General features: G+C 37.1%; 2 protein-coding genes across 4 annotated transcripts; one reads left to right on the top strand and one right to left on the bottom strand.

Annotated features, from left to right (window-relative positions):
* Positions 760–4,982, top strand: LOC18773626 (aspartic proteinase-like protein 2). Its single transcript, XM_007205041.2, has 10 exons — positions 760–1,252; positions 1,674–1,803; positions 1,925–2,175; positions 2,275–2,502; positions 2,952–3,114; positions 3,334–3,407; positions 3,506–3,602; positions 3,963–4,029; positions 4,311–4,382; positions 4,504–4,982. Exons 1-10 carry the CDS (start codon positions 1,020–1,022, stop codon positions 4,680–4,682), a joined length of 1,494 nt encoding a protein of 497 aa, XP_007205103.1. The 5' UTR covers positions 760–1,019; the 3' UTR covers positions 4,683–4,982.
* On the bottom strand, positions 6,408–13,464 carry LOC18773073 (protein argonaute 5). 3 transcript variants are annotated; one of them, XM_007206649.2, is made up of 22 exons: positions 12,837–13,464; positions 11,687–11,904; positions 11,432–11,581; positions 11,203–11,336; positions 11,000–11,109; positions 10,602–10,702; positions 10,368–10,506; positions 10,149–10,265; positions 9,927–10,037; positions 9,770–9,841; positions 9,323–9,442; positions 9,070–9,241; positions 8,855–8,976; positions 8,629–8,766; positions 8,414–8,556; positions 8,265–8,327; positions 7,906–7,969; positions 7,636–7,771; positions 7,479–7,552; positions 7,229–7,323; positions 7,094–7,125; positions 6,408–6,991 (listed from the first exon to the last, which is right to left on the bottom strand). In XM_007206649.2, exons 1-22 carry the CDS (start codon positions 13,359–13,361, stop codon positions 6,816–6,818), a joined length of 3,012 nt encoding a protein of 1,003 aa, XP_007206711.1. In that variant the 5' UTR covers positions 13,362–13,464; the 3' UTR covers positions 6,408–6,815. The 3 variants fall into 3 exon arrangements, with proteins under 3 accessions (XP_007206711.1, XP_020421793.1, XP_020421792.1); XM_020566204.1 differs by lacking the exon at positions 12,837–13,464 and adding an exon at positions 11,988–12,245; XM_020566203.1 differs by lacking the exons at positions 8,855–8,976; positions 9,070–9,241 and having other exon boundaries at positions 12,837–13,452.

The following is a 19,113-nucleotide window of genomic DNA, read 5'->3' as shown; positions in this document are numbered from 1 at the left end:
ATTTTCATGGTTTGTACTCCTTGTACTCTTCGTACTCAATAATGCCTTGATTCAAAACATAGTTATACAGACTTTACTTATTGGAATTAAATTAATTCAAAACATAGTGGTAGAGTGACAAAATGAAAAAGTCCGAACTTATTATTTTCCCACCATCTAAAATCTTGTTGCAATGTTTCATCTATGATTAAACTCATCGATTTTTTCACCTGAAAAATTGCATGTGTTTCGCTTGTGATTCTTCAAACAAATTGTGTATCGATATTTTAGATGTTAAAACATAACTCAAATGAGTCACGTATGAAAAATAAACGGAACAACCTAAATAGATAAAAGAGAAATTCCCCTTTGTGATATAAAGAGAGATCGAGACCACATTGCATGCAGTTTTTTCTGCCATTACAACAAAATATTCATCAAGGTGACAAATGAAAACAAAACATATATAGTTTAGGTGGCATCCCTTACTGATGTCACTAACTTGATCATCTTCTTCCATAACAATCAGCATCCATAAAACTCAGGCTGAATTAAGCAAGAAAGACAAAGTGCATACGGCTTACGCGCATGATTTTGTAGCTCACCAAACAGGAAACCGCATCGAAGATCCCACTTGTCACAGCGCATACTAAAAAATTTGTACTTTCAAAAGTAAAAGAATAAAGAACGATGAAAGTTAAATAATAAAATTAATCAAGCAAAAGTAAAAAGATAAACAAATTAAATTTATAATATAAAGGAAGGTAACGTAATCCATTGCCGCAATTTTGAAACTTATTGTTGCAGGCTTTCCTCAATTCCCATCTCTCTCTCTTCCTCTGAAGAAGAAGAAGACTCTTGTCTTTCCTTATTCTTCAAAACCCACAACAGAGATACTTGCCTCTATCTACATTAGTGTTTAAGAAAACAACACAAGCCTTGCCTGCTCTTGGAAGCTCTGAGCTTTTAAATCTTTTGTTGTTATTTCTATAATTGTTGTCATTGGTTTTTTGGTCTGATTCTGACCCAGACCCGCGAAAATGGGCTTTCCCTTCGGAATTCTAATCGCCGGCGCAATTCTGATGTCGGCGGCTGTGGTGCTGTGTAGTTTCCCGGCTGCCCTCAGCCTCGAGAGAGCTTTTCCTAATAGCCTCCGAGTGGAGTTGAGTCAACTCAGAGCTCGGGACAGAGCCAGGCATGGAAGGATGCTTCAGTCCTCTAATGGTATCGTTAATTTACCTGTTCGGGGAACCTTCGATCCGTTCCGCGTTGGGTAATTTGACACCTTCTGTGCTTTTTATTTATTTATTTTTTATGGTTTTGTGAGATGAGTTTTCTTTTATTTGTGTGTTTCTGGCTTCTTTTCATTTAATTGTCTTGTTTGGTTGTGAAGGATATATGGGTTTTGATTTGGTTTTGTGGATACTGGTTTCCGTTTTTATATTGGGTTCTTTGCTTGTAATTAGTTCCCTTCTGTGATTGATTGTTAAGTATCTCTTCTTTCTTCATTTGTTTCTTTAAAATTTCTACAAATTTTATGCTCATTTTCTGCAAGTTCCTAGCTTTGGATTTGCTTTGGCTTCTGTTCAGTTTCAAGTTTACTGTTGCAGCAGTAGTGGGTATCTATCATTTTAACGTTTGGAGGATTCTTACTAATTCTGTTGCCTTTCCTGTGATTTGTTCCTCTTTTACAGGCTCTATTATACAAAACTGCAATTGGGATCTCCTCCGAGAGATTATTATGTGCAGATTGATACCGGAAGTGATGTTCTGTGGGTCAGTTGTGGTTCCTGCAACGGTTGCCCTGAAACAAGTGGACTCCAGGTAAAATCACATTTGCTTTCTCTCAAAATTCCATTTATAGTTTCAGTCTCTCTGAGTTTGTGAAAGCTTAGGAGCCATGTGTTGCTACAATTTTCAAAAGGGTTGCTTGTAATTCTTACAGATTGAGCTCAATTTGTTTGATCCTCAAAGCTCATCAACATCACAATTCATTTCTTGTTCGGATCGAAGATGCAGTCTTGGCATTCAATCATCAGATTCGGGTTGTTCCACTCAGAGTAACCAGTGTTCATACACATTCCAGTATGGAGATGGCAGTGGGACATCAGGCTATTATGTATCAGACTTGTTGCACCTTGAGACGATTCTTGAGGGTTCTGTAACACAAAATGCTTCAGCTTCCATTGTCTTTGGGTGAGTTATAACTAATCTTTCCAAGTTAAATAATTGATTTATACTCTTTGTACATTTTGCTTGAATCTTGAAAGTCATTCTCTAGGATGGTAAAAACAGGTGTAGCACCTTGCAGACTGGTGATTTGACAAAGTCAGATAGAGCAGTTGATGGGATCTTTGGGTTTGGCCAACAGGGTATGTCTGTCATCTCTCAATTGGCTTCACAAGGAGTAGCACCAAACGTCTTCTCCCACTGCTTGAGGGGAGATGATGGTGGTGGGGGTATATTGGTTATTGGCGAGATTGTGGAACCAAATATAGTCTATAGCCCGCTCGTCCCATCACAGTACGTTCCTTTATATTATGATTACACTGCACATCTTACAATGTTACCCTGAACCCAATACTATTTTCTGGCCTTCTGTTATTTTCACTATCGTCAAGGAATCAAATGTAAATCCCCCTGTTATAGTAAATTGTAGTTCAACTGAAACCTAACAATTATGGAAACACAAAGAAACTACCTTCAGAAGATTATTTTGGTATGAAAAGAAAGAGCCTTGAGTGTGACATTAAAATGGAAGGTCACTTGACCATTTGGAATCCTTGATAAGTTAACTAGTCATTGGACATAATACTTCTCTGCAAACTTATTAACTTGTAGTTCAATTCAAATAGGTTCAATGTTAGGAAATTTTTATTTTGGTTTTGTTTTCTACTAGAATCCATGAGATTTAGATCATATAAACCTCACTGCTTTGTTTTTGACTATCATTTGGACATTAAATATTTCAGGCCTCATTATAATTTGAATCTGCAGAGCATTTCTGTCAATGGGCAAATATTACAAATTGATCCATCAGTGTTTGCAACATCAAGTAATCGAGGAACCATAGTTGATTCTGGTACAACTTTGGCATACCTTGCATCTGAAGCTTATGATCCTTTTATCAGTGCTGTAAGTCTTAGTTATGACTTGTGTGATTTCCTAGTCATAATTAGTCTGTTTAGACCATAATTCTGATGCTTCAAGTGAAATAAATGAAATCTTAATGCTCTTTGACATGTTTATCTAGTCAACCTTTCTGGTGATGAGACTGAGTTTTAAATTTCAGAAAATTTGGGTAAGCATAAGTTAGAAGTATCTTGAATTATATATTTTTTTCTTATTGTGCAGGTTACTGCTTCTGTTTCACAATCCGTGCACCCTGTTGTTTCAAACGGAAACCAGTGTTATTTAATTACCTCCAGGTTAACTTTCTGGATTTGTTTTCTCCATTCTTTCTTCCTTCAGTGCTTTCTCTTTTGCAGTGATTTTACTCTAAAATGTATGCTTATTTGTTGTTCAGTGTCAGTGATATATTTCCTCAAGTTAGTTTAAACTTTGCTGGTGGCACAGCCATGATTCTGAGACCTCAGGACTACCTTATACAGCAGGGATCTATTGTAAGTTTTCTGTTTAGTTATTTTCAGTTTCTAAGCACTTGCTTGGACATTTTGTTTTCACACAAAATGCTGTTGAGTTGGAGTGAATGCATCTGCTTCTTCTAGTGAAGAGGCCTTATGATTGATTCTACAATTGCATATATGTCTGCCTTGACTATTCCTTAGTATTCATCCTGCGAATTTTTCTTTACTACTTGCTGCATTAATGGTTGCTCCCACTCGGAGCGTTTAGCACTGGTATTTATTGGAAAGGGGAAATGGTTTTCTAATTATACATGCTTATTCTTTCTTTACCACCTTGTACAACTGTAGTCTTGCTGTCTGAATCTTTAGCTGAGATGGCTAATTTTATTATTACAGAGTGGTGCTGCAAGGTGGTGCATTGGCCTTCAGAAACTTCAAGGTTCAGGAATAACGATTTTAGGAGGTATAGACGCCAAATTGGAAACTTTGTATTGACTAATTAGTTTTGTAGGCTCTAGACAGTTCCTTTCAAGGTTGATATTCCATTATCTTATGAGCTTTGTCAGTGGACATACATTAGAGTAGAAATCATTGTGCATGAGAATTTTTAATACATTCTTTTCACCTATGCTATCATCATATTTGGTACAACTCTCTCTCTTTTTCTCCCGCTTTCTCCACCCTAAAATCCTTGCCCTTATTTATGCATAAACATTAACATTATTTCGATCTTCCTTTTGCCAGACCTTGTGCTAAAAGACAAAATCATTGTTTATGATTTGGGTGGTCAACGAATTGGATGGGCTAACTATGACTGTAAGTTTCAGTAATCCTGCTGGAAAGCAATTTTATGCAATCATTGGTTGTCTGCTATCCACTGTCCAAGCTTTTAGATTATGCTAACACTAAACTTTGATACGGTGCATTATCGTTTTAGGTTCAATGTCCGTTAACGTCTCTGCAACAAGTAGAACTGGAAAAAGTGAATATGTCAATGCAGGACAGATAAGTGACAGCAGTTCATTGCATCTCGATCCCTACGATCTGATACCGGCAAGCATAGTGGCTTTTCTTGTGCTCATCATTTCTCTGCAAGGAAACTTCCTGTTTTTATAGCATACACTTGAAGATATATGGGGCTACCATTCTTTCTTTTTTTCCATTTTTTTTTTTCCATTGTATATGTAGTCTCTTGCTGGTTTATATTTATAGCAACCGGCAAGACTTAATGCTATAATTTTCATAACCCCCTTTGGCTGTTCAGTTGCAATAGGTTTGCGGGTTCTCTCTTTCTGAGTTTTCCGAGTTCGAGTAGAATTACACATTGCCCTGTTAACACGTTGTAAATTACATTTACATGTAATTGGTTTAATGGGATATTAGTTTATACAAAACTTGCTTTGTGTCGTGTATTAATTGGGCTGTAACTTCAACATGGAATTAGAGGGACTTTAAAATCCTAAGAGAGTAGCCGGCTTGGCAAATTGGAAATGGAAACTTCCATGGGACTTAAAGTGGTTCAGTGGTTCACCTGGATTGGATTTGTTTGGATTGATATTGAGTCAAAACCAGTCTTTACGAATCTCACTCTTCTAAACGGGGGATTTGTAAGACAATATATGTTGGATTGTTACAATTTAATAAGTTCAGTCGGTATTTATAGGTTGGTCTCCTCCGTGTGCGTGCTCTCGGTTACGTTTCGGTGATACGGGGGTCTATGAGCTCAGCCAAGCTCTTTCAAGGATTGGAGAGAGCTGGACTTTATTCTTTTTTGAATTAGTCGGAAAGAGTATAAGGCACGGTAATACCATTAACATTTATTGATCCAAACTTAGCATAAGGCCTAAACAATAGCCGCACCAACCAAATCCCTAAGCAAACAAAATGCACAAGGCACAAAGTGAGGCATAATTCTAAACTCCATAATAAGATCACAGAGAGAGAGAGAGAGAGAGAGAGAGAGAGAGAGAGAGAGAGAGAGAGAGAGAGAGATGTATAGAAAATGTGGGATAATAATTTAACAGAAATTATAACACTAGGACGTGATTATATATGTGCACAAGATTGAATCCCATCAACCTAATAGATAAGTCGAACAAATTATATATGTTTGAAACTCTTTATCCAAACACTCACACTCAGAGAGTTGACCAACTATTTTATGTATAGAACTCCATTGAAAGAGATTCCAATTACTCCGATTTCCGGCTCAACCTTAGGCTCCAACACCGGAAGGAAGCCATGCAGTGCACAGTGGAAGAGCATGAGATTGAGCGGGAGTCGGAGTAATCACAGAACATCAGGCTCTTCGTCTACCGCGGCTTGATGTTTTTAGTTGGGAGAGAAAAACCGGAGGAAGAAGGAAAGAGGTGAGATTTGGAATGAAAGGCAGCGTTTGAATTTATAGCAAAGGAAAGGCCAGATTTTCAATCTGTTGACGATTTTGCCCTTCTCCCATACAAGGACCGTGACCAAACTACTAAGTAATTGGTTTGGGTGAAAATGTCATTATGCGTGTGTGCATGGGATGAGACTTTCTTTTCTTGTGAATGTGCAAGGTCTTGGGCTTACACACTAGGCGTATGTTCAAGGGACTTTTTTTTTGTGTGAAATTTTTGTTATATTATTTTTAAAATTAGAAAGAGGTCAATGCACCAAATGACCAATTCTCAATGAGATTGATCTGAAATTCTTCAATAAAGTACAAGTACTTCTACCTAAAAAGAGTTATTTTGGAATTAAATTTAAAGGAGATTCACTATTATACCCAATATAGGAATCCAAATTATAAAAATAAAAATATATATGAAATAAACTTTAAACACACTCAAAGCCCATTTACAATATAACAAAAAGGCTTTTAACTTCTCAAAAATTACAAAATCTACTAAGATCCAATTCATACGATTGGATTGGGTTTAGCCAAATGCGCTTAAAAAAGCCACTGGTATATAACTCAATTCTCAAAATCCCAAAAACGTCTTCTCGCCTATTAAAATATGAACAAAAGTCATATCCAATTACAGAAATTGGTGGTTGTATCTATTGAAACCGAGTCATATCCAGCAGCTCCAAAAAAGTAAGGACAAAAGGCCCTGATCCACAAAATCACAGGGCCATCATAGTTACAAGGAAACCATATTCACTGTGTCTGTAAAGATGTCATATACCAAAAAGGGGCCTAACAAAACGCAATCGCCCAAAAGCAGCACACCAGCTTTACCACCCCAAAAAGTATTCTCTCCCAAATCAGCAGTAAAACATGACATCCTTCACATTTTCTTTGATCTGAGGAAGGGCTCGAATGCCGCCGCCTCCGCTCGCACTTGTTGAACCTGCTGTTGTAGAGGCTACATCGGAATATTCTCCCTCAATGTAATATCGTGCTCGGAATGCAGCAAGATGAGCATAATAAGCAGGCGGAACTGCACATAAAATCATCATAAACACCAGTGGAGAGCAATAGGCAAAAGCATATGCTCCAGAAAATGAAAAAGAACAACAAAAAAATTAACACAAGTTTGTACCTATTGAAACCGAGCGGGTGCACCTTGCATACCTGACAAAGCATAAACTTGTAAAGTCAACAAACAAAATACTATTTTCAAAATGCGCAACACAAGTGCAAACCAAAACAAGAATTGAAATCATTGTAAACTCACGTGTAGCATAAATTATTCGTTAGACTTTGCAATTGATCAGCAGTGAACCTGTTCTCGTCAAACAGCACATGGTAGTGCGCTGGCCGGCTAGTACCCTACACACATAATAGACAAGACGGTTGAAATTATATACCAAAACAGAAGATTTAAAAATTCAAAATAGCATGGGACCAAAATAAATCCTCAAAACCGGTCAAGGAACCTACAACCAAAATGCAAGTAGCATGTTTAAGTCAACAACACAAAGTACCTGAATTCCGGCATGACTGTTGAGAAAAAAATCAAACTCTGTAGGGTGGCAAATCTTGGTGTCAACAACAGTGCCTAGACAAGATAAAAAAATTAGTGCTCCAAGAGGAAAAAAGATCATATTTATTTGATGACAATGAACCAAAAATATTTGAAACCTGGTTGAATATTGCCACTCCTATCCATTTGATCACGTCTGTTATGATCAGCAGGGAACAGGCGAGTATGATGTCTTTTCTGCACCACTACAAAAGTAACTGGTGGCAGATATCCTTCCTCCAAGGAAGCACAAGCCTGGAAAAATAGTGAAACATATTAAATAAAGTCACCCTTCTCAAGAATTTGTTATTCTATTATGTTCTAAAGTCTAATTTCAATCAACCTACCCAACCCCACAAATGATAGTAGAATTCTAGTAATCAACATACCTTTCTTATAGCATCCATTTCATAGAGCAGAACTTGACTAAACTGACCTTCACTAACTCCATCTCTGTCAAAAAAACATCAAAATAAATATTAAACTTCAGATGCCGCATCACATAGATATCACTGAACCAGTAAACACATTATTTTAAATATTTACACTATAAAGTTAACATGTCAATATGAATTTCCTCATAATGCTGCAAAACCACTTCAATTGCAGAAATCTTGCTTTTGTTACCCTTAAACACATATTGAAGATTTCACACCCATGAAAGGGAAAAGAAAAAAAAACACACACACACACATACATTACAGAAGTTTAGACACATGCATTGAAGTTCAACATATGCACAATTTACCTGTAGAAGATAATTCTCTCTGGTTTTCGGCCAGTTGATCTTCGAAATGCTCTGAAATGCTCCCTAACATAATGACAATAAGCATGATAAGAAAATGTCCTCACTATCAGCCAGTTAAAAGGTGGATGTGATTATTTCCTGATATATACCTGATCATTCCTCCGTGAACTGAACCCTTCTGAGGATCCTGATATAAACTATACAGATCTTGGATTATTTCCTCCCGGTGAGCCTGTGCAGAAACAATTCCTCGGTACTTACTGACCTCTGGCCAATCCATGGAGGCCACGACCTGTTGGAATAAAATAACAGGTTAACACACCAACAAGTCTTCATAAAAAGTAGAGTTGAGTACAGAACTTACCGCTGCAATTGACGGGCTACTGTCCTCCCCAGGCTGTGGATGAGTAACATCCGCACCAATGATAATTGTGGGGATATCAGTAACCAGAGGAATCCTCCGGAAAATGGCATCATTTAGAACAGTATTTCTTCCACCAACCTACAAAATTATAAAATTCCATGTGTCAAAATTTGCATGCCCAAAGAAAACAGTGAGAAACATGAAACACAAAAGATAAAGAACAAACCTTCACATTTATCTTAAGGGCTAAATTTTCAAGATATTGTTTACTAAGCTTGGATGCTGCCCTAGGCTGACAGCACTGAGACACAATTCCAAGCTCAGTTTCACATATTCGCTTAACCATCCCTATTAAAAAAAAAGGGATATAAGAAATCATATATAAAAAAATAAGTTTTCTTGCAAGTAAAGACAGGGTTTTGGTCCTGGTTTGATTCTCACCATAAGAACCAGTGACATCAGGCAAAATGATAATCAACAATTGAAGATGCTTCCCCTTATGACCAATTTCTTCAAGTGTCTGAGTAGACTCCCTATGAATATCTATGAGCACCTTCTCAATCTGCCTAGGATTGGCTGATCCTATGGGAACTAAAGGTTGGGTATGGAAATCCTAGGAAGATAATATCGTTAGAAAATCGACAAACAAATATTTCAAGGCAGGAATGGAAAGAAATAAGAATTAAAGTCATACCACGCCCTTGCTAATGCACATATTCACCAAATCCTCACAGAATCGGGAGTTAAAATCTTGTCTCAATCCCGAGAAATTGACAAATGCCCAGAAATCCACTTTTCCACCATTTACCATTTTCTACAAAACCAGCATACAATGAAGAAAAAGTGAGTAACAAAAACTTCTTTACATTTTGATGCAGCCCCACAATCAAAGAACATCCAGCAACACGTTATTTTAAATATTTACGATCTAAATTAACATATCTTATATGAATTCCTCGTAATGCTACAAAACCACTTTCCAGAAATCTTTGATTTCTTACCATCAAACCCAAACTGAAGATTTGACAATTTAAAAAAAAAAAAAACACATCACAGAAGTTATAACACCTAGGCATAAAGTTCGACAGATGCACAATTCACCAGCAGCTTCATCTAAGGAATAAAAAACCCACTATCTCACCTTATTAATCATGTTCCATTGCCCCATCCGTGGAGTTTCCTTCGTTTCACGACCTTGGTCATGGTATTTTAGCTGTGCCATTCAATACAAACATTAGTAGGAAAACAAGTTCAATGACACTTATAGTGCCTGAATAAAAATGGAGACAAATCATTACCAATGGAGGAGGCAAAACTCGAGCATCAACTAAAGCCATATCTTCTCTTACTTGCATCCCAAATTCATCTTTGATCAGTTGATCTCCATTAAAATTACTTTGCTTAACCATCTGCATAAATGCACTAACATGATTCCAAGAAACAAGATAAAAACTCAATGTAGATTAAGAAAAGAAATACATTCATTGTCAAGAAAAAGGAAAAAAAAAGCACAGCTAAACCTGCTTTATGTTCCTCTCCCGCTCATGAGGACGTTGACAAGTCGCTCTTAGTAAGGCTGTGACTTGTCTTTCATTGAGCTTCCTCGAGTATCGTTGCCCGGCAACGATTGAACAAAGCTGCCAGAAAGGAAAATAAATCAATCATGTCCTAAATACTAGTACCATGCTTAGAAGATAATCAAACTGGAAAATAAATGCTTAAAAGATCAAGAAAGGTACCTCCATAGGTAAATAAACAGGATTCGAATCGCTCCCAGCTTGTAAAGCAGGCATAGCCACATTTCTTAGTACAATATTGTATTTCTCACGATAATATTGAACTACTGAAGTTCTGGTTATGTTGTCTTCTAAAGTAAACCTAAATTGCAAAGTTGAATATTAAGCTATTTATCAAGCTGTACATATTTAAATATACACATGCAAACTACAAGCATAAATTATTACAAGACTCACGTTAATTGGCTCAGTGGTTCTGTGGACACTCCAGTGATCCTATAACTCCTATTATCCCTGTAAGCAAGTGCAACCTTAACCCCCTTCAAGGCTTTTTTCACCTGGAAGTAGAAGAATACCACAATAAAAATATTGCAATAAGGGGCCTTGAAGACAATGCATTATAAGCAACTGTTTGCATGCTAAATTAGATGTAGTTTCTCAACCCATTGAGCCCAAATACTAGCAGCTGCACATAAAAATATTATGACCAACTTTTACTTGTTCAGAAAAATAGAAAATAATTTGAAAACTGTTCAATTAACAGAGTGTCTGTGTCTCTTATTTATATTACTCTACTTCTTCGCAATTTGCCTTGAAAAACATCATACAACGGACACAAAGGGAATTGTGAATACCTTCAAACGATCACGATCAAACAAAGGCCTTGACAGATCCCTGTAGTTAAAATGTTTTTTAACAAATTCTGTCACCAGAATGGGTTCATAAAAAGATCTGGCTGATACATCTGCAACATATGAATTAAAGTATTAGGCAAGGCATTTTTGTTACTTGGCTTAGCATGATTCTCAAAACAGCGGCAATTATGTGAATGCAAAACCTATATTCAGGGAAAGCCCAAACTGTGTTGGCCTTAAACTCTGGTAAAATCCTCTCCAATATTCGAGACCATCACCAAGTTCTCCTTTCGGCCCAAGCTCAGTGGCAAAGAAAGACCTCCCAATGACAGTGTACCTATGATAGAAAATACAACATTCAAACTATCACAAGTTAGGAAATGCAAGGATATAAGAAATCATATGCTCTTTCTACCAAAGGGAGACTAATACTTGTCAGATGGTGCGGCCCTAAGAACAACATCAAGAACTTGTATGGCCTCTTGAGGTGACTCATGTTGCCTGCTGTTTAAGAACTGTTGTAACTGATGAAGGTCGGGTTTGTTGGCCAATTTTACAGCCACCTTAAACTCCCTGTCCTTTCTGTAAGTCATTCAAACACAACATAAAAATATTCAGAGAACAGGCAACTATAAAAAATCCAAAAAGGCAACAAACACAACACACTAAACTCTCATCCGAAAATACCTTTTGGAACCAGAAGACCCATCACGACCATCTCTCTCACCCAACTTGACCACAAACTCTTTAGAGACAAATGGCAATGGCCCTGCTGTGTAAATGCTTTTCATACCATCATAAGCTGGGGTTCTCCTTCCCAAGTGTGAATCTTTGTACAGATGAACAAGCTGTTTAATCACATCTCTGTTGGTCTTTTTCGAAGTAATTTCAGGGGTAATTGACACCTAAAGCCACCAAATGAAATTGTCAAGACAACCCCACCCATAACCACAAAACAGAGAACAAATAATAATCTTGTGAAACGGACCAAAAAAATAAGCCAGAACATCAACTCTCAAAACAATTTGAGTTTTCTGGAGATGAAAAGAACTGTCTCTAAAACAAAGTTTCTTACTACTGTCACTCAGAAAATACCAAAACATTTCCGATATTCCCACGACACCTTTCTGAGTCAAAATACTGAATAGCAACCTATTTCAAGACACTTCCGATGAAAGGTGTTTTGATATTCAGTAATCTGACTCAGAAATGTGGTACGGGAAGATTAAAAAAAACCTCCTAAAGCACAAGAGTAAAGTAGAGGAAATATGAAAGAAATTTGAAACAAACAAACGTTTCAGTAACATTCAAATATAAAAATATTTCTAAAACACATTTCCGTTCAATTTAAAACAAAAAGAAAATATAACAAACAATTTACCGGAAAAGAAGGTTCTGGATTAGCTTTTGTTTGCTATTCGGTATTTTGACTAAGAAAAGTCGTCTACGAAACATCAAAACACCTTTACGAGTCAAATTTACAACAGTGGAGAAAAAAAGGGGAATGTGAAAGAAATTTTGTAGAAAAATATGAAATAGTTGTTTGCTAGTCGGTATTTTGCTTCCGAAAGAAAGTTTTGAGAACATCAAACAAATTTTGGGTCCCAAAACACCATTCTCGGTCAAGCTGACAACTACAGCAGAGCAAAATTTAAATGGAAATATAAAATAACTTTTACAGAAACAAAAAGGAATAAACAAAATATATCGAAAAAATAAAAGCATATGCAAAACAACAAGGGAGAGTCCAAAATGGACATGAGGGAGATAAACTCAGAAATATTAAAAGGGAAAACTTATCAAAAAGCAAATAGAAATTAATAACAAAGAGGCTTACATCGTAGTGATGGAGATCTCTCTCCTTAACCTCCACCAAGAAGTGGTTGGCCCTCACTTGAATCCGGGTCCCAAGCGTCCCAAATCCTGGCCTCCCCGGAAGTCTAACGGCCTTGGACGACGACGGTGGAGGTGTCGTCAATGTTAGCTTCTGCTCCATCTCAGCTATCAGCGGAGACGGAGAAGCCGAACTGGACGAAGCCTGAACCGTAGCCGGCGGAGGAGGAGCGTAAGCTTGAGCCGGCGGAGGAGGAGCGTAAGCTTGAGCCGGCGGAGGAGGAGCGTAAGCTTGAGCCGGCGGTTGAGGAGCGTGAGTTTGAGACGGCGCCGGAGCGACGACGCCAGAACCGCCAGCTCTACCTCGGCCGCGCTGGCTGGGACCCGATTCGGACGGAAACGACGGTGGAACACCGCCGTCTCGTCCTCTACCGCGTCTTCCGCCACCTCCGCCGCGATGAAACGACGGGGCGTCGGAGCCAGACGACTGGTCGTAATGGCGGCCTCGGCCTCGGCCACGTTGAGACATCGAGTCTCTTGTCGTTCTGGATTCTAGAGAGAGAAAAAGAGGTGAGAGAGAGTGGGGTTGTGGGGTGAAGTGAAGAGAGAACTTTAGTGTGAGAGGGAGAGTGGGTGTATGTATGCATGTTATTATATAGCAAAGAAAACGAAGACGTGCAAGGTAAGGCGTGGGATGAAGACGGCAATTTCTCGTTTAGGAAATGCCGATTACGCCCTCCCCACATTTCCCAGACCATGCTTAGAGAGGACCCACCGTGTTATTAGGCAAATGTTCGAGCATTGTTTTATTGGGAGTGAAGACGCTTTGGCTGCTAATAATAATAAAAGCCTCGTCATAAATTCTGTTAAACTTACTTTGAAAATGGTGCTACTGATTTTAACATTTTTCCGGCAAAAGAAAATTTTTATGTATTGTCTGTTTAGCTTTTAAGATAAGTAGAGAGACGAACTGTTATATTTTAGTTGAGAAATGCATAGAGAGGGTTGCAAGTGCGTACTCATATTTTTCTAATATTTATGTGGATGACTTAAATCTCGAATTTATAATTAGGATTTCATTTTTTTAGGTTAACTCTTTTTACCTAGGTTTATGGGAAGGAATTGCATTTCTTGACAAATTATAAATATTTGTTTTTCGTAATATAATAATGACATATGTGAAATTAGATTTTTATTTACTTTTTAAGGTTTTTAACCTAAACAATATGTAATACCAATTTAAGATAATGGTGTATGAACCTATTGCGCGCGTGTCTATCAATCGCCTGACAGAGAGGGTAAATAAACTCGTAATAAATTTTGAGGTAGGTGGATAAGAAATCGCTTAATCTGTTCACACCAGTGAAACCAAACCAGTCTGAGCACTTTTGTCTGGTTTTGTTTATTTGGAAACCACATAACGCAACAAACTGCCTATATTAATTTTTAATACCAAAATGTGAAATCCATTAGCCATTCAGTGATAATGTCATCTCGCTCTCAAAGTTCTCTTCATTTTCAATAGTTCGATATAAGTTTTCTAATTTATTATTCAATTTACGATATGAAGTCCATGTTGTACTTAACACACACTCAAGACCTTATTATCAATGAACTATGACAAATAGGAACAACTTTGGTTTAGAATCAAACCCTCTTATGCAAAACCCCAGCTCTTTATTTCTCTTACACCCTTACTCAAACCTAATGTGATGCCTCATTGTCTTCTAGATGGTTTACCCTAGCGCCAAGTCCTATTTATACCTTAAATGACTTGGGTTACAATACAACTCGAAGTAGGAAACAAAAACATAAGAAAATACGCTAAAAATGACAAAACATGAAACACATTGCACAAAAAACTAACCAATCACCAAGGAGTGGCTGGGTTTGGCGGGAAAGAGAGAGAGCTTTTTATTTCATTTTTCAGTATTTATTTATTTTCAATGTATAAAATGACCAATTTTGCCCTCATATTTAACATAAATATTGACAAAATGTAACAGTGGACTAATGGACTGAATAATATAGAGTTGACGGACTATTTGAACGAATAATTTAGTTAAGAGACCAAAATGTAAATTTGGTATAAGTTTGAGGACTATTTGAGTAAATAACCCTATGAATTTATGTGTTGATTATGATTAACTTTTATTATTATGTAAAAATACAACATGTATCTATCTATATATATAACAAAATGCAAAGAATCATAATACGTTCAAAACCTCAAAAAATATCCTTGATTAATCAAAGTGCTAAAGGACTGCAATTTTTCCCATTGATCAAATTGAATTTTCATGCAAAATCTAGTGATAAAAAAGGTACTTAACCCTTAAAAAAAAGTACACCTGAGTAATTATATAGAGAAAGTTACTCCCTCATTCCATCCACATTCCTCTTTTTACTCCCCACTCCACTCCACCCACATTTTTCTTTATTTTCAGTTTTTTATTATTTATATTTGTGAATATCTATATATTTACCTGATGTAAAAAAGAAATGATATAATCAACTCATAATTACGTTAACTTTATGGCAGAGATAGCTGTAACAAATAAATACTTGTAGCGACGTTGGCAATTGAAACGATTTTCGATTAAAAAACGAAACGTCGGTAGGAAATCATTCCAAACGTAAAGGACCACTGAAACCTCGTAGGCCGTAAGCTGCTTGCTTCGCCGGCCCCACAAATCCCGCAACGACGACGATCCCAGCCGCGATCATGTCGTCGCACTACATCTGGCGGCAGTAGCAGATGCTTTTTACGGTTTACACCTTGCCTTTGCTTTCGTCGTTGTTGCACATTTGGTATCGTATCCAAAAATATGAGCTATATAACAGGAGCTTCTTCATTTTATTCTTTGCGTGGGGATCTTCGTCCGTACAGCCTTTGGGACCAGACGCTTTCTGTCTGTTTTACACGTAAAAGAAAAAACTGAACTGTGCAGAGGGGAAAAGAGAATCGGAAAAAGCAGAAAAAAGAAAAAAGAAAAAAAAAGAAGAAGAAATTATTTGAAAATTCTGGAAACAAAATTTGAAAAATGGTGTTTGCATATAAGCATCGTGAGCTAGCATGTCGTGGATAAAATCCGAAACTTGTGGGACCCAACTGTTTTGACAAAAGGAGGCATTTGAACTCTGAGCGCAGACCAATTTCACTGCATGGCGGCATGGCAGTGCGGAGTGGGTTTACCATACACCAAACCAAACATTTTGTCCTCGTCTTGTGATTACTTTTAAATTTTTAATATTTGGGTAGGAAACCCAATTTAGTGCCCATTGTATTCTATATTATTTAACCTAACTTTAAAGTTCCTCTTTATACAACATGGGTTACAATACGACTAGAAATAGAAAATAAAACCCTTTACGTCGTTATTGTCTCTGTCACTTATATTCGAATTTTGGATGATTTTTTTGTTATCTTTTAAATACAATCAGATTTATCTTTATTCTTAAATAGAATGCAAGGAGTCATTCTTTCTTTCAAGTAAATGCATTCCTTATTTATTCTTTTCTTTTTTTGTACAGTCATTCCGCCAGTTTTTTATATCAATGATTGGACATTATTCATTTTCATTTAATGTGTTTATCATCATGATTAATTATCACCAAAAAAAAAAAACCTATAATTACAAAACTTAATCAAAGCACCGGTGACCTGATAAATATTCCTGGAAAAAAAAAAAAAAAAAAGGTGATTTGCGTATATCATTGAATTTGAAACGACATTTCCTGCCGTCCGATGATATATTTGGTGTTGTTTTCCTGGACCCCCTCGCACCGGATTTTTTTATTTTTTTTTGGTCTGACGCACCGGATTATTTGGTTCCATCTAAAATGACCTCGAGACGAATTTATCCACCATCGTGGCGGGACCCACGTCCGTACAGCCCCGGTCATTTGCAAAACATCGCCTTGCCCGGACGATTTGGGCTCATGCGGACCCCACAAGATTGTGCGCGGGCACGTGATATGAAGAATCGGATACTCGCTGCCTATTTTTACACGTAAAAAGGAAAAGTGAACAAGTGTACTGTGCTGATATAAAATGAAATTACAATTAAGATGAGTCTAAACATGAAGGACACGTTTCGAGATCCTATTGGTTAACATTCAGGAGAAATTACGAACGTGGACGCGTGGCGGTGGGATATGAATACGCATTGCGTTAGTGTGGGCTAGCATGTTGTGGATAAATCCAAACCTTTGCGAGTAAGCAGCTTAGAGAAAGGGGAGAAGAGGGTGTGCGAGCAAAGCTGATGACTGGTGGTAGAATGCAAAGTGAGTGGTGGGCCCCAGAATTTGGACATAAGGGAGGTATTTGAGCTGTAGAATCAGAGCTTTTCCATTACTGCATGGAAAAGTTCGACAGTCAGCGCCCACAAGCATACCAAACATCTTGTCCTATATTTTTTTTTAATTAACATCTTGTTAAGCAAGGTTTCTAGTATAATCCAATAATATTAGGGCTCGTTTGAGGTTAGGGATGGTAACAGTCGGGTATGTCAATATTATCCCTGTTCTCACTTTCCATTTGCACACTGTTTCAGCCACCGTCTCCTATAAGAATTTTTAGGTAATACACATACTCGTCCTCGTCGCTATGTTGATTGGCTACCTCCCAAATCGATTCCTTTTTAAAATTATATTATATTAGATAATTTGAAGATTCCAATTTAAATTTTGCAAAGAGTGTTCAAAATCTTTCAACCACCGTAGCCCTACTTTCCTCGTCAATCTTCAATTTCAGAGTGAGCTAAACCTTATCAACCCAATTTATAAGGCCTTTCTAGTAATTTTGCCCTCAAACCCTTTGTCGTTTTTCCTTTGCTTTTGACAGTGAAAGTTTGGATTAGCATCTCAATTTTAAAATAGATAATGAAGACTGGAGAGAAGTAGAGTTCAAAATTAACCTAACGACGAAATACTTTGTAGGTTTCCTAGCGGTTTCGATGAAACTAGGATGACGTGGGGGATATGATGCCAGAAAACGCGTTGGCTTTGTGACCTCTGTTTTCTTTACAGGAGTTGAAGAAAATCAGTATATGTGGGACCTATTGTCTACTGGAGCTTGACCACATAAATCAAAGCGTAGAATATATCTTTTGGAGGGGACAATTTTACCCAGATCGAAAGTTCTTGCGAGCAACCTTTCTTTTTCTTTCTCTTTCTTTTTGGTTAATATTTGGACAAATCGATCACTTTTTTCATTCCATTGAATGACATTATTACAAATTACAAGTCGGTTCAATAGAGAGAGTGCCCCTATTTATTAAAAAAAATGATGTGATAAGATTAGTTGCAAGTGGGATTTAAACGCTTTCGTGATCATATTTATATACGAAGAATGTCCCAACTCCAATTCAAAAGTTTCTTAAGCTTTACTTTATGCGTGTGAAATAGGCAAAAGAGAGTGAAATACTATCTTGGTAACCTATCACGTTAAGTAAAAGAGAACAACAATTATTTGACTACATACAATATGTTAGAGATTTCAAAATTTATATATGAATAGATATATGACTGATTGCATATATTAGTGATGAGTCAGTGGGTGCATTGTGAAACAGAGTTATCTTTTGAAAAGTATCCCCAAATAGTTGTGAATTTTGGGTATTGACAGTCATATTCAATAGGAGGCATCTATCCACCAAAAGAGTGTTTTTGCACATCTTCACCAAAATCAAATGGGTACTTTTTGACACTCACTCAAATCTATAAAAACTCCACAACGTGGGACTTCTAAACACAACAGAAATCAATCTCTTTCTAACTCTTCTTCTCAATATATCATATAATTTTCTGGTAGAAGTTCTAAGGGAATTTCAATTTTTGCTAAACTCAATAATTTCAATCTTTGTATTATCTGAAAGTTATTTGTGTGGAACCTATTAGCAAACTCCACTGAATAGGGGGAAATATCACTTAAAGAAAAATGTAGTGCCTCAAAGCGAAATTTTCTTTATATTCTCAATTTAATTTCCAACATAATATTATCATACAGTCAAACTAATTCAAAAGATGTTCAACTCCAAGATGTTGGCCATGTGTTGCGTTGCTATTTCTTTAAAGGTTGCATGCATTCACATACAAGACACAATTGTTAAAGCATCTTCCGTGCCCTGCTCAAGTGTAAAGAGGGGTGTAAATTACACTTAGAGCTAGAGTGACTAGAAATGGCTGCAATGGAGAAATGTATAGGGATGTAAATGCGTGAAATTCGCCCAAGATGGGAAAAAGATGGGCTTTTACACCCATTTTTATATCTGCTCCAA

Source organism: Prunus persica, chromosome G6 (assembly GCF_000346465.2).
Source record: "Prunus persica cultivar Lovell chromosome G6, Prunus_persica_NCBIv2, whole genome shotgun sequence".
Taxonomy (NCBI): Eukaryota; Viridiplantae; Streptophyta; class Magnoliopsida; order Rosales; family Rosaceae; genus Prunus; species Prunus persica.
Note: the sequence above shows the minus strand (reverse complement) of the source record. Positions and strands in the feature narration are given on the sequence as shown.

What these genes read in the sequence shown, in the direction of transcription:
- LOC18773626 (XM_007205041.2), top strand. Translation starts at nt 1,020, where the DNA reads ATGGGCTTTCCCTTCGGAATTCTAATCGCCGGCGCAATTCTGATGTCG. An exon ending in CTGAAACAAGTGGACTCCAG is followed by an intron (nt 1,804 to 1,924) that starts GTAAAATCACAT and finishes TAATTCTTACAG; the next exon opens with ATTGAGCTCAATTTGTTTGA. An exon ending in TCAGCTTCCATTGTCTTTGG is followed by an intron (nt 2,176 to 2,274) that starts GTGAGTTATAAC and finishes TGGTAAAAACAG; the next exon opens with GTGTAGCACCTTGCAGACTG.
- LOC18773073 (XM_007206649.2), bottom strand. Translation starts at nt 13,361, where the DNA reads ATGTCTCAACGTGGCCGAGGCCGAGGCCGCCATTACGACCAGTCGTCT. An exon ending in CCCTTAAGATAAATGTGAAG is followed by an intron (nt 8,767 to 8,854) that starts GTTTGTTCTTTA and finishes ATAATTTTGTAG; the next exon opens with GTTGGTGGAAGAAATACTGT. An exon ending in CACCCGCTCGGTTTCAATAG is followed by an intron (nt 6,992 to 7,093) that starts GTACAAACTTGT and finishes TTTTATGTGCAG; the next exon opens with TTCCGCCTGCTTATTATGCT.